This window comes from Nothoprocta perdicaria, unplaced genomic scaffold (assembly GCF_003342845.1).
Source record: "Nothoprocta perdicaria isolate Ctin4 unplaced genomic scaffold, notPer1 scaffold_75, whole genome shotgun sequence".
In the NCBI taxonomy this organism is placed as follows: Eukaryota; Metazoa; Chordata; class Aves; order Tinamiformes; family Tinamidae; genus Nothoprocta; species Nothoprocta perdicaria.
The window spans coordinates 2,105,674-2,119,254 of NW_020456032.1; the positions used below are offsets into that span (position 1 = coordinate 2,105,674).

Below are 13,581 nucleotides of genomic sequence, written 5' to 3' on the forward strand. Positions count from 1 at the left end.
CCATCCAGGATGCTCTTGGGAATGATGCAGTCCTGGGATTACAGCCATAGATTCCTGTTAGGGGTACCCTGGCTCTGGATCCCTTTGCAATTTGCTCCTGCAACAAGAACAGGGGGCAATATCTACTAATTAAAGAAGTCACTGCAGGATGGACGATACTTTGCTCCATGAGCCGGGAAGATCCTGCTGGAAACCTGTGGGCTTCTTGTAGCGAGTGGCTTGCGAAACGAGGGGAAAAGCAGGAAGCCGGGTCAGGATAAGTTAAACTGCACACTTTGGATCCTGCATTTCCTCCGAGCTGTTTACAAGGGCTGAAAGCAAAAAAAGAAACCCAAAAAAAACCCACCCAACTTGCCGTCATCGCCCCCCCTGCGCCCCGTCCTGATGTTGCCCAGAGCCTCTTCCCTGTCTCTGCCTTTCGGGGGAAAAAAAAAAGCAGCAGCAGCAGCGAAAGGAGGGGGAGGAAGAGGAGGGGAGAGAAAGTGAGCTCACGTTCGCACGTTGGAGAAGAGGCTGGTCTTGCGCTGCCTTTGAATATTTTACTTTTCGGCAGTTTCCCATCAGTCAGTGACAGGCACCCGAGCTGCGCCGAGCTCCGCACAGCCATGGGCAGCACCCGGCGATCGCGCATCTGAGCCGCCACGATACTCCTCTCCATTCCCGAATCCCGGAATCTCGGAGCGCGCCCGCCGAGCAAACACCTTGTCTCTGCTCGCCGGGAGCYGCACGCGCACGCGCTCGCATCCCTGCTCGGCTCCTGGCTTCCCGGAGGATCGTGCCGGCTGCTTTTCATGGAGAAAGTCCAGGGAGAAATGGAGATTGAGAGATGGGAAAGAAGTGAGGAGATCTCGGAGGCAGAGAAAAAGGTGATTCAGGAGACATGGAGCAGAGTGTACGCAAACTGCGAGGACGTCGGGGTCTCCATACTCATCAGGTATTTAGAAGAAAAGAGAGGAAAAAAAAGGAGGGGGAAGGAGGGAATCCACCTCCGATCCCTGTCGGTAGCTCCGGGGAAGAGCGATACGGATAGAGCGGATGGCCAGGAGCGGGGGCTGCTCCGCGGCACCGCTCCGCTTCCCACGCGCCGGAGCCGCGGGGAGCCCGGCTGGGGCCTCGCTGCCCATGGATGCCCATCAGAAAGGTCACCTTAGAGGCGTGCGGCGCGGCGGGAGCGGAGGAGGAGGAGGAGGAGGAGGAGGAGGGAGCGGGGCCGGCTCTGCACGCCGGGCTGAGGAGGGGGGGACGTTTCCCCCTCCCCGCCGTGCGGATCCGTGCTGCTGGAACATGCCCGGAGCCGGCAACGGGAGCCAAGAGCGGAGCAGGCAGGTGGGTCTCCAGGGCACCATCTGCGAGGCCGCGGCGAGGAAGGAGCGCGGCGAGGAAGGAGCGGGGGCCGCAACGTGGGCAGAGACGGGGTTTGCAGCCAAAGCCGTAAAAATATCAGGGGTGTGCTTTTCCTGGTGTTTTCTGGTGGGTGGCACTTTGCTGGGTGCCCCTGGCACCGGCAGCACCTGCTACAGCCTGCCTGCTCCCGGGGCTGGCGCCGGCGGCGTCCGGCCTGTCCCCATACGGAGCAGGGAATGGCGGGGAGATGGGGGCAAGCGGAGGGATACGGGGACCCCTCGGCGAGGCTCCGGGCGAGGAGGCTGGCGGGGAGGCACTGGAGGCCCGGCCTCCATCCCAGGGATGCCACGGGGGCTGTGAGGGTGACATCCCAGAGCCGCTGCAGCCGGACCCGCTCCAGCCACCGCCAGGGCACCGGCTGCAGAGGAGTTCTCATCCCCACTGAAACTTTCCCAGCACAAGTTTTTGCTCTGGTTCTGTTCTTTTTTTTCTTTTTTTCTTCCTCTTTTCTGCCCCACCATCAGGGCAGCAGTGCCCGGCACCGGGATAAACCCGGAACCGTTCCCAGTTAGGCCGTGCTCCTACCTCGGTGCCTCCCAGCTAAAGCAGCACCCACTCCCTTGGCAGGAGAGTCAGGAAGAGCAGGGTTCCCCTGAGATGCTCAATGCCAGCACCAACCCACCCAGCCCGGGACTGTGGCCRCACTGGCGTCACCCCCACGGTGACATCTGCACCGAGTGGTGTCAGGGCTGCTGCTTCTCCAACAGGGACAGAAAAGTGCTGGGAAAGAGCAGGATCAGAGAGGGAGGTTCAGGAGCACCCACACCTGCCTGCAAACAGATTGCAGAGAGCTTCACAGTGCAGAAGCGCTCGCTGGGTACCACATACTATTTGCAATATTAGATAAAAATACCAAAGGGCCTCTGAAATGAGTCTGGCTACGCAAAAAGAACAAAACAAAGCAAAACAACTAGTTTTTCCAGCTGCCTGAGTCAAATAAAATTGTTGAATCCCCCCAAAAGGGCATTTAAAGAAGCGATTTCCCCCACACCAAGCCAACACAGATTTTGTTTAGATTTTCTTTGAGGGAGGGACTGGGTCCAATTTTGGCTGCAAAATGATGCATTTCAGATCAAAGCCATGCTGACAAATCCCCCCCACCTCTTTCCCACAGTTTCTTGCAGAAAGGGCCCAGGGAAGAGCTCGCCCTTCTTTGCAGCCACGCGGGGCCCTGTCCGGTCCGTCACACTCGCCTGAATCACTGTGGTCCCTCTGAATAGATGTTTTCCAGGAGAAAAGGACAGCCGGGAAGCAGCCGGACTTGCAGCTCCTGTAATGAGGACACGCAAGAGGAATRTTTTCCAAGCAACCAGCACCCCATCCCGCTCTATCAATGGGAAAAAAGGGAGTTTAGGCAGAATGGGGGTGGCCATGGGTGAACATGGGAGCAGCCAAGCAGTGGAAGGAGCTGGGTGATGTTGCAATGGTCAGTCCTTGGATCTAAAGGATCCAGTGCATCCAACGGATGCCAGTGCGTGCCAGGAGTGGAACACCACCTTTCCCAGACCCGCCTGCCCATGGGGTTGTGCAGAGGGGCCAAGGAGAGGGGTTTTGTGCGGGGCTTCGAGGAGGAGCCGAGGATCCCTGCAGCCCTGTCATGGGTGCGAGCCCGGATCCGTGCAGGGAAGCGGCAGGACAGCGAGGCCATCCCGGAGCTCTCAGCTGCCCAGCTCCGGGCACTGTGTGCTTGGACATTAACGTGTAGAAAGCCCCAAACGTGCAAGGCGAAATGAGGCCCCCATGAGCCGTATGGGATGCAGGATGTGGAGCAGCTGATCCCAATCACTCTCTTCATCCCAAATGAGGGCAATTGGTGTAATGACCCTCCCTAGGTTTCCTGCATCTCAGAAAACGAAGGCAGAGAAAGGTGGGACAGAGGGCTTGTGGAGCAGGAGCAGGAGCAGGAGCAGGAGCAGGAGCAGGAGCAGGAGCAGGAGCAGGAGCAGGAGCTGACTCTAGTGGCATCCTCAGGTCTAAGGGGGTAGGAGGGAAGCAGATTGTCCTGGTTGTCCCTCTGGAAAATGAGCAGCCCAGGTGGGTGGCAGGGAGGATCTGCTCCCTGCGGGAGGGGGACAGAGGTGCCTGGCTGGTAGAYGGAGCTGCGTTTTTGGGGATGCCAGCACTGCTTGGCATTTGGACCCACCACATACCAGAGCAGGGCTTGGAACCAGGGTGCCTGACTGGTTCCTGTGCCCCAGTGCCCACTGTCCCAGGACTTATTTTACACGGTTCTCCAGGCTTTTGTGTTTGTTTGTTTCAGCTTTGTTTGCTGCCAACTTCTGAGCCTTCTCTACCCCCATTAACCAGGTCTGACTGGGCAGTATTTTTGTAATATCCATGCCTGCATCCCTGAATATGGGAYACAGCTCAGGGACAGCTGGCAGGGACAGGGAGCTCGAGAGCGTGGCTTCAGTGAGGATGTCRGGGATGAAGGCAGGAGCTTACGGGGACCTGTGGGAAACCCTTTGCTCCAAGGCAACTGGAGATGCCTTTTGGCTCTGGGTCTTGTGAGTGGGATCGGGTATCTTTCATCTAATGGCAAGGATGGAGTTGGGGGGACGGGAGGCAATGAAGTGACTGAAGTCTGTCCTCAAGGCACTGTGTTGGGACAGAGGCTCTCCTTGGGGCAAAACACCCTTTTTTTTTGCTCTAAGCTGTGTAAGAAAACAAGCTTGGCCTCTGCCTGTGGATGAACATTTGGCACTTTCCTCCCGATCTTTCTATCCCTGTACAGGCTGCTGCCCGCCACCACCATCTCCACCAACATTTGCGTCCTCCAAGACCCGTGTTCCCTTTTGGGTCCCTCAAGGGCACCTATAGAGGCCTGGTGGGACTCTGTGGCATAGAGAGACTCTCCCCTTCTGGCTCTAATGACATTTYTCTCCTCCTGTCTCACCGGCTGGTGCTTGTGGCATGGTTGAGAACTCTCCCTCCTTGGCCTGGCAGCCGTAACCCTTGGTGCCACGAGCCGCCCCGGTGAGTCTGCAGCCTAAAAATACTCGGAGAGCCTCCAGGTGCCTGGGGAAGCGCAGGAAGGTGCAGGCGAAGCGGTGAGACAGCCCTGAGCGTAATAAATAGCAGCCGCCACATGCCACCTGCCCACCAGCACCATCAGCTGCTCCGTGGGCACCAGAGCAAAGAGGAGCTTGAAGGAGATGTTTGGAAAGGGGCTGGCGGCCTGCTCTAAGTAGAGCTTTTCCCTGTGAAAAGGGGTTTAGGAGATGAAAAATCTGAAGGTAGGGAAAGCAGAGTTGAGGGATGCTCTCTGCATGTCCCAATCTGCTCCTCTGAAGGTTTCCCAGCGACACCCGCAACTCAGCAGCTAATTATTTGCCACCACAAGCAGGGCAAATGAGGAACAGAGGGTTGGCATGCAGCTGGATAGCAAAGGGAGCAGCTTACGGGGGTCTTGGCGAGGAAGACGAGGTGGGAAGGAAAGGTCTGGGCTTGAAGATCTCCTCCTGGCCTGCTCGGCTTGCAGGGCTCGGGGCAGCAGGAGGGCGGAACGGGGCGGCAGCRGCAGCAATTCCGTCGCTCGGAGCAGCTTCCAGTGGCCGCTCCGGTTTGCACCTTAATTATTTCCTTTGGCTCTGCTGCTGGTAAAGGTTGTGTCCTTAAAGTTGTTAAAAGGGCAGGAGGGGGAGAGGAAAACCAATTCCGACATCCTGTCCATTTGGTCCAGATGTCGCTCRCGGAATACAAATGAGTGGGTGCAGAATGGAATCGCTTAAAAAGAAATTTAATGAGATTGGTGTTCAGGCATCTGTTTTCTATCAATCATAATTTTGTGTGATATGCAATGGCAAATATCRTGTTTTTAATGACTTGAATGCAGGGGGGAAGCCCAGCACATGCACGCAACCACATTCCAGAGCCTGAGATGCCCAAGCTCTGCAAAAACCTTTTGCAGACGGAAGGGGGGAACCAACAACAAGCACCTCTAATTAACTGTTGTTTAACTTATTTTATTTCTTCCTCCTCCTTTTTTTTTCCCCCCGCTTTCCTCTGGCTATATTTAACCTTTGTGTTAAATTAATCTCCTGTGTTTACTCGCAGCTACCACTGAGCCGGGCTCATTCCTTTTGTGACAGCTCAAATATTTCCTCCAGGCCCAGGCCAGGAGCTCTTGCCGCAAGAGCTTGACTTTATCCACCGGAGGCGGAGGCTCAAACCAGGGCTGTCTCCAGGCCCCTAACTGGCCACCGGCTTCCTCCTTGACCGTAGTGAGTTGTGGCTTCCAGTTTGCCACCCGTGAACCAGGCTGAAACGCTTGATGCGACGTGGGACGCCGTTGCAGCCCTGCTCCTCGTGGAGCGTGTTCTCCTGCGTGCTATCGGGATGGGGTATGGGGAGCTGAGCCTGGGTTTTGCTGCCCTTGTGGATGTCCTGGCACCATTTGTGGAGCCCCAGGGAAGGAGACGAGATGGAGTGAGTCAGGCCGAGTCTTTCTCGGCCTCCTCCCGTTACTCTTCACAACGTCAAGCCCTTGAGCTGAACTCAAGGGAGAGTTTTCAGGGATTTTTTTGGTGGTGAACAGCATCTGGAGGCTTTGGCATATAGAAACATATACTTGCCCCCGGGTATCATTTGGGTGGTCCCACTTTTATCCCAAATATGGGGAAAGTGAGCTGGTTCACTGTGAAGGAGAAGAGTCACTCGAAGGGAGCTAAGGCTTAGATGTTACGTTGGGAAGGTGGCATCGATCTGCACCGGCTGGAGCTGCTGGCTCTAGGATGGCAGCGGATGGAGCAGGAGAGAGGGAAGAAGGGATAGGGAAAGGGACTCCCCTAAGGCGGCAGGATGCAGGAAAAAAGGGTCCTGTTAAAACGGAGAAGAACATCTGCCCCTTTGCTAGGAAAGAGTCAGATTGGACCCCCCTGCATCCCGGGAATGAGGCGTCAACATCGGCCACCCCACGTGCAGCTCGTGGAGCTGGTGGCTGTGCATGGGACCACGGCGTCCCAATCGCCTTGTGCTCCGGTGGCAGCTCCTCCATCTCTGCCAGCTCAGAGCTGAAGGAGACAGACTGAAAACCTCAGTGGCGACAGGAGCCGGCGGGGATCCGGGCCGGGGAAATGTCTCCTGACAGGGAGCAGCTGTGGCAGGAGGAGCTTCTCCGCGTGCTGCCTGGGGGAGGTTGTGCAAGAACGGGAGCCGTTTTGTGGCGGCGCCCCGGTGGGTTTTCGAAGCAGCCCCTGGTCCCCCTCCCTTGCACCTTGCTGCCTCCCCCAGCCTTCGCGCCGCGCACCCTTCCCACCTCCCAAACCTATTTTGGGCCCTCTGATGAATCCCAGATGTCTCGGGGAAATAACACGAGGGCTGGTGTCTTCCGCTCGCCGCTCCGCGTTGCTCTTGGCAATGCCTCCAAACTTGCGCAGCCGACGGAGCGGCGGAAAGAAGCGGAGCGGGGTGAGGACGGGGAAAAACGAAGCGGTAACTGAGCMGCATCCTTGAACTATGGTCGCCACTGGAGCGCGGAGGGGGATGCTGCGGTGCAGGAGGCAGCGAGACGTGGTCAGGAACAGGCTGGAAAACACCGGCCTGGATTGGGATGGTGCCCGGGGAGGGGATTTAGGCAGCCTGGGAGTGTCCTGGAGCTGTCTGCCACCTTGGAGGCGCCCGCCGCTGGAGCGGAGGGAGCCCAGCTGCTCCAGCGCCCGGGCCTAGAGGCAGGAGCTCCGTGGGTGGAAGGAAGGAGCGAATCCTGCTGCTGCTCGCCGCGGTKCAAAGGGGTGTTGAAAGGCATCCAGTTCTGGCTGTGAGCGGCCACGTGTGGGGCTTGGGAGGGGAGGATGTGCAGGGCTGGTCGCTCGGATTTGCTCCGTCACCCTCGGGTGCAGCTCTGTCCTGCTGCGGGTGCACAGCCCTGGCTCTGCAGGGGCTCCCGGTCCTTCCTCTGCTTGGCTCAGCTGCGTTTAGCTGGGCTGATCCCATCCCGCAGCAGTGGGGCTCCTCGGGGCAGGAAGGTTTTGGGTGCCAAGCATCTCCGCTTGCCGTGCCTGAGGGAAGAGGCTCCTGGCACCGAGTAGCTGCAACGGGAGCTTGACCCCATGGGGGGATCTCGCATCCTTTATAGCCAAGACCCTTATGCGGGCCAAAACTGGGACAGCCCGGAGGCTGCTGGATCATGGACGTTCTGGGAGCTGGGACGTTCTGGGAGCTCTGGGGAGGCAGCACCACCGTGAAGTGCGTGGGGCTAAGAAACAACGGTGGGTCTGGGCAAGGAGACAGCGAGAGGCTGGCTCGGGTGGAAGAGGCGAGATGTCCCCATGGCGAGATGTGACCTTCTGGTATGTGGGAATGCATCTGGCATACCAGTCGTGTATGTAAGGCTCTACGGGAGGTGTGACAATATAATGGCAAAGAACAGAGTCCTGCCTCTGCTGGGCAAATGGAAATCCATCTCAGAGACCCCTTGAGCAGAGAGAAAAGAAGTCAGTGACCTTCTGGCTTTTAGACAACTCAGCCCTGCAGTTCCAAGGAATTCAATGAGAAATCCGTTGTGTCCATCCGTTCAATGCAGCCGGGTAGTTTCCAGCTGCTCCAGCTCTCGCTTTGCGTTCGCCTCTCCCTGCCCCCTCGCTCCAGATAGTGCTCAGTGTCTTCTCTTTCTCCAAAGGTTTTTTGTCAACTTCCCTTCAGCCAAGCAGTATTTCAGCCAGTTCAAGCACATGGAGGACCCRCTGGAGATGGAGAGGAGCTTACAGCTGCGTAAGCATGCCCAGCGGGTCATGGGTGCCATCAACACCGTGGTGGAGAACCTCAGTGACCCAGAGAAGGTCTCCTCCATTCTGGCTCTCGTGGGCAAGGCCCATGCCCTCAAGCACAAAGTGGAGCCCGTCTACTTTAAGGTAAAGGAAGGGAACAAAAAATAAATCTCTGAGATGCTTTTGTGATGGAAGGGACATTAAAAAGTGTCAAAACTAGGGGAAATGCTTTCAGATGCAAACAGGGATCTGTCTGTTTTCCAGCCTCCCACGGTCTCCCTAGGTGAGCTGATAAGTCTCTGGGGAAGCTGAGATGTCTGTCTGTCCTAGAACCATAGAATCATGATGGCTGGAAACTTCAGGACCAGTCCAACCATAAGCCCTTCAACACCACACCGGTTAAGCCATGTCCCTAAGTGCCTCCTCTACCTCTTCCTTGAACACTGCCRAGCATGGGGACACAAGAATGGTCCTGAATATAGAGCTGCAGTTTCCACAGATACCAGGATTGATCTTTGCTTTTATACTTTTTTACAAAATCTTTGCTTTTGTACTTTCTGCGAATTCAGAGCTAAATTCATTATCACTTGCTCCTTGGTGAGTTCACTAACCTCATGCCCAACTTCTCCCTGCAGAAGCTCACCGGTGTCATGCTGGAGGTCATTGCTGAGGAGTACGCCGATGACTTCACCCCAGAGATGCACACTGCTTGGACCAAGATGAAAACCCTCATCTACACCCACGTGACGGCGGCCTACAAGGAGGTGGGCTGGGCGCAGTACCCCAATGCCACCCTGTGAGYGGACAGTGGGCACGGGCGAGGGGCAGGGAGGGACGCGCTCGCACCAGGACTTCTCTCTGGTCTCTTCTTCTGAAGGTCTCCACTCGGCCCGGGGAGTCCGCTGTGGGCAGCTCTGCCAGCTGCCAAGTCACAATTTGATCTCCATGGGGTTAAAAAAAATAAACAAGCCAAAAAAATATATATACATACCATAAAAAGGGTGTAGGTGGGTCAGGGTGAAGCGGGGGATGTTGGAAGAGGAGAGCTGATGGTTGGCTCCGTCTCGCAGCCCTGGCCTTCCCCAACCCTGCGTGTCGCTGGTGCCGCCTCCGAGACCCCCCCTCGCACCCACCCACCCTGCTGCAGGGTCCCGCCGGGCAGGCTCATGGACCAAACGCCCCGTGTTTGCTGCGTGAAGCCCCTCGGCCACCCCGGCCCCTCGCTTCTCGGGCTGCGATGCTCAGGGGGCCCGCGGGGCCGCCCCGCTGGCGCTGCAGGCGCTTTGCTTCACCCACCCATCCGCACTCACCCCCGGGTGGCACGCCTGGCTTCCACGGCACGTCACCTCTCCTGTTGTGAGCCGYGCCGTCCTGGGCATGGAGGGACCAAGGGGACGGGAGAGACTTGGCGCCTACAGCGTGAGAGCAGGGAAGGAGGGCACCCRGCTGCGCCCCAGGGCTGGTGGCCCCTTTCAGCCGTGCGCTAGCCACGGGTCCAGGAGTTTGGGCCGTTGCCTGCTGCTCCGGGATGCCCGGGAGGAGGAGGATGGAGGGAGGCAGAGCTGAGTGCTCTGCCATGAGAGGAGCAGAGACCGGGCTCCAGAGCGGGGAAAGATGAGGCGAGTGCAGCCGGACAGATGCCTGGATGTGATGAGAGGTCCCTGCACTCTGCTAAAGTCAATAAACCCCTTCTGTGCGAACGTATTCCCACCYTGATGAAACTGGGTTCCTTCAAATAAAGTGCCTGGTAGAAGTCTTTCCATGCAGGATGCGGCACTCATCCTCATGGAGCATCAATCCCGCTGCCTGGCCCTGGCAAAGGGCTCCGCGAGCGCGGCGAGGGGTGGATGCAGCGGGAGCAGAGAGCTCACACACTCCTCCCGCCTCCAACGCTGTCTCTTTCGGGAGCTTTGGGCAAGTCTGCTGAGTTTTTGCTGCCTCAGTTTCCCCTCAGCCATGCTTGGTGAGGCCTTGGTATAGGTGGCTTTGGTGTGGGGGGGCCCTCTGGGCAACCTCAAGTCAAAGGACCTGATTTGAAGCTGCACATGGCCCTGTGTCCGTCACACGGATGGGGGCAAGGCTGGGACAGTGAAGCCCTTCTCTATTTGACTCGTTCTTTCAGCTGTGCCCCTTTGCCCAATCTTTCCTCTCTTGCTTTCTCTTCTTCTCCCACTTAATTTTCAGCAATTTTACTTGACAGGCAGGTTTCTACCACCTAAGTCTCCCCTTTCCCTGAGCTGGCAGGATGGGGGGCTGCTGGCGTGGCCCCCAAAACCTTCGGAGCCGTCTCCTACTTGTATCAGCCCCCAACAAGCAAGGGGGAGCCCTGGGCTGCTTCAGTCAACAATCTGCTTTGAGWAAGGGTCCCGTTGGCTTCTTATCTCGAGGACCCAACGCTTGCCCTTTCTCACCCCAATTGCCACTTGAGCGGTTGTTTCTCCTCCTCTTCCTTATCCTCTGTTTTGCCTTTGAAGCCAAYATGACCACCGTGTGCCTCTGTCCTAGCCCCAACAGGAGCTGCTGCTTGGAGGCTCCTTTAGATGCAACCAGTTTTGCCAGGCTTCCCCTTCCTGCTCTGGCCATGCAGCCCTTCTTGCCCTTGCCTGGGGCCAGGTGCTCCGGAGCAGAGGTGGACCCTCCGGAGCAGACGTGGTCCCTCCTGTCCCCTCACCAGGAACCAGCTCGGGACCTTCCCAGTGCAGCTTGGACACAGGCAGCAGGAACAGTGGGTACAGTGAGAGGGTTGCAGGGAGGGAAGAGATGGACGCACGGGGTGGGTGCGTTGTAGAGCCTCAGCATCCCCTGAAACTTCGCCCGGATAAATCTTTAATTCCCACGTGAGTGTCTGCCAGGTTCCTTTGACATCCTCACCCATGGGTGCCAAAACCTCGGGATCAACAGGGTGTCTTTTTGAGGGACAGATCAAAACTATGGCACATCATCTTGGCTTATTTCTTTGCCTCTCTGGAGAAGCCGGTGCTCCCACGCACCCACGCCGGTGCGCAGCGTGACCGTGCGTGCGCACACACGCGCCCGCCTTGGGCTTGTTTTTTTCCAGGCATAGTTTTCTAAATCACATCCAGCTGCGTGCAGCTGCTGTCCCGCAAGGACCCGTTCCACCAGCCCCGTTGCAAACAAACTCGCGTTTATTTTTACCGGTTGTGGAGGAAGCGGGGAGGGCGGCCAAGGGCGAGCTGGCTTGGGGACTAGGCAGAGATGAAGCAAACGCCCCCTCCGCGCCGCCCCCAGCGCAGAGCTTAAAGTGGGAATGAGCAGAGGGAAAGGGAAAATCACGGCTCCTGCTGCAGCGGCGCGCGGGGTTTGGATGCACACGGGCGCTCTCAGAGCGGGCTCCGGTCCCAGCTCCCTCGAGCGCCGCCTGCTCCGGTCACCCACCCGGCGGTCACCGTCACCGGCGGGCCGACCTCGGCGCTCGAGGGGATGAAGCCCACGGTATGGGCTGAGGCAAAGACCTGTCCTTGCTGCCTCCTCACACTAGCTAGCAGCTAAAATATATACGTGTATATATAGCGACATACATAYATGCGGCTAGAGAAACGCTCTCGAGCTACCAGAGACATTTAGACAAGGGAGCCCTTAGGGACCTTGCACTGCCTCCATTGCCTTCGCTCGCCAACGGGTCCCCTCCGAGCTGGGAAGGGGGGCCCCGGCGTCCCCCGGCTCCTGGGGGGGGGACGTTGCTGTGTCCCCCCTGTCCCCAGCTGCAGGACGTGGCCCTGGCGCCAGCAGAGAGGCAGAGCTCGCGGGAAAGTGGGGGGAAAACCACATATATATTAACTAAGCTTGGACCAACTTCGCTGAAAGAGGGGGACAGCAGCCCCCCGTGTGGGCCCGACCTATGTAACGGACTGTAACGCTAACTGTTTTCCATAGCTGCCRTTGTCTCTAACTGTTCGTACGTCTCCAGCCGGTCCCGCCTAGCTCCGTGTCTTTGCCGTGAGCGGTCCTGCTGCGGGTGCTCCTTGTGTGCGTGTTCCTCGGCGCTTCCGTGCGGGTTTCCTACATGCCGTCTAGTGTGCAATGGATGTAACTGGGGTTTTTTTTTCGTTGGATTTTGGTTTTCATTTCTTTCCTTTTTGTAGGGTTTTAGTATGTTTGTAACCAGGCAGAATGGTGTTATTAAACTGAAACTTGTATCTTCAGTGGATAAATCGCTCAAACCGCTGTCTCTCTCTCTCTGGTTTCCTTCATGCTGGGGGTTCTTTGCATGGTCGGGGGGGTCACCGTGGGCTGGGGGTGAGGAGGGTCCTCTTGGCTCGGGGCCACATCCACCCGGGCGCCCAAGTGTCCCCAGGCTTGGTGGTGGCCAGAGGGCTCCAGCTGAGCTGGACCTACATGGTCCCGCTCAGCCTGCCAGGGGAAAGAGCTGGGACTGAAGCCTGGAGTGCTGCAAGATGCAGCACCCACGACCTGCATGGATGAAGAGGTGGTTCCCAGGCTCTGAAAACAGCAAGCAGATCCCTGAGCAGCAGCAGCAGCAGCAGCAGCAGCAGCCCGGTTCGCTGTGGCTTGGTCCCCTGCGGCTCCTCCTGGGGCTGGATCCTGCAGCAATGAGTTGGGTTGTGTCTCAGGTCCCCTCGGTGGGTCCCTCCACTCCCTGCTTCCCCACGTAGGGATGGGTCAGAGCCCTCCATGAAATCTGGGTGATTCTGGCTGGCACTTTCAGAAGTTGCTGCGGGAGGACTGAGGGACGGAACGACTGTCAGATGCTTGTTGCGGTCCCCCAAACCTCGTTTCATCGGGATGGACACCACCAGCATCCAGCCAGGAGCAGTTTTAACGGSAGAATCCAGGCCCGAGGGCTGAGTGCAAGGCGGGCGGTGGGCATGGAAGCCAGGAGGTGGCAGAGCCACAGCAAGCCAAGCTGACCACGACCGAAACACCGCGGGGAAGGAAACCAGAAGCCAACCCCTGCAGAGAGGGCAGCGCGGTTTAATCCACCTTGCTTCTGCTGTGCCTTGCTTGGGAAAATCTTCTGGTGCTGCTGATGCGATTAATAAACCRTCCTTGGAGTCTCCACCACATCCTGTAAATGCTTCCAGGCGGAAGTGAATGGTCAGCAGGGCCCACACGCTGCTATACTCCAGATGTGAAGCCTTGGCTTGGAAAGCAGGAGCAGGAGGAGCGGCGAGCCTGGGCGAGCTCGCGGTGCGGACGTGAAGAGCTCAGCCCTTAGGGTGCTGGCCTGAGAGGCGCCCGGGCCGGAGCTGGCTCGAAATCACTCACGTTTGGGGTTGTTGGGGTTGGGGTTGTTTTCCCAACAGCTTGGTAGAGAGATGGGAATTTCAGTAGGATTTTCCCCTTGCGGGATCCCTTAAGGAAAAATAGTAATAAAGAGAAATACTTGCAGGGCGTGGGCTGCAAAGAGACCTTTTAATAAATAGCGGGACCAAGCACCCTTTCTGCAGAGTGCCTTGGTGGGGACAGTGCCAGGGAGTCACTGGAAGTG

At 57.7% G+C, this 13,581-nt stretch overlaps 1 protein-coding gene across 1 annotated transcript; it reads left to right on the forward strand.

The window, feature by feature from the left end:
* The first annotated feature begins 486 nt into the window (after positions 1-486).
* CYGB (cytoglobin) lies at positions 487-12,109 on the forward strand. The gene is made up of 3 exons (XM_026051436.1): positions 487-934; positions 8,024-8,255; positions 8,747-12,109. Exons 1-3 carry the CDS (start codon positions 792-794, stop codon positions 8,909-8,911), a joined length of 540 nt encoding a protein of 179 aa, XP_025907221.1. The 5' UTR covers positions 487-791; the 3' UTR covers positions 8,912-12,109.
* The last annotated feature ends 1,472 nt before the right edge of the window (positions 12,110-13,581 follow it).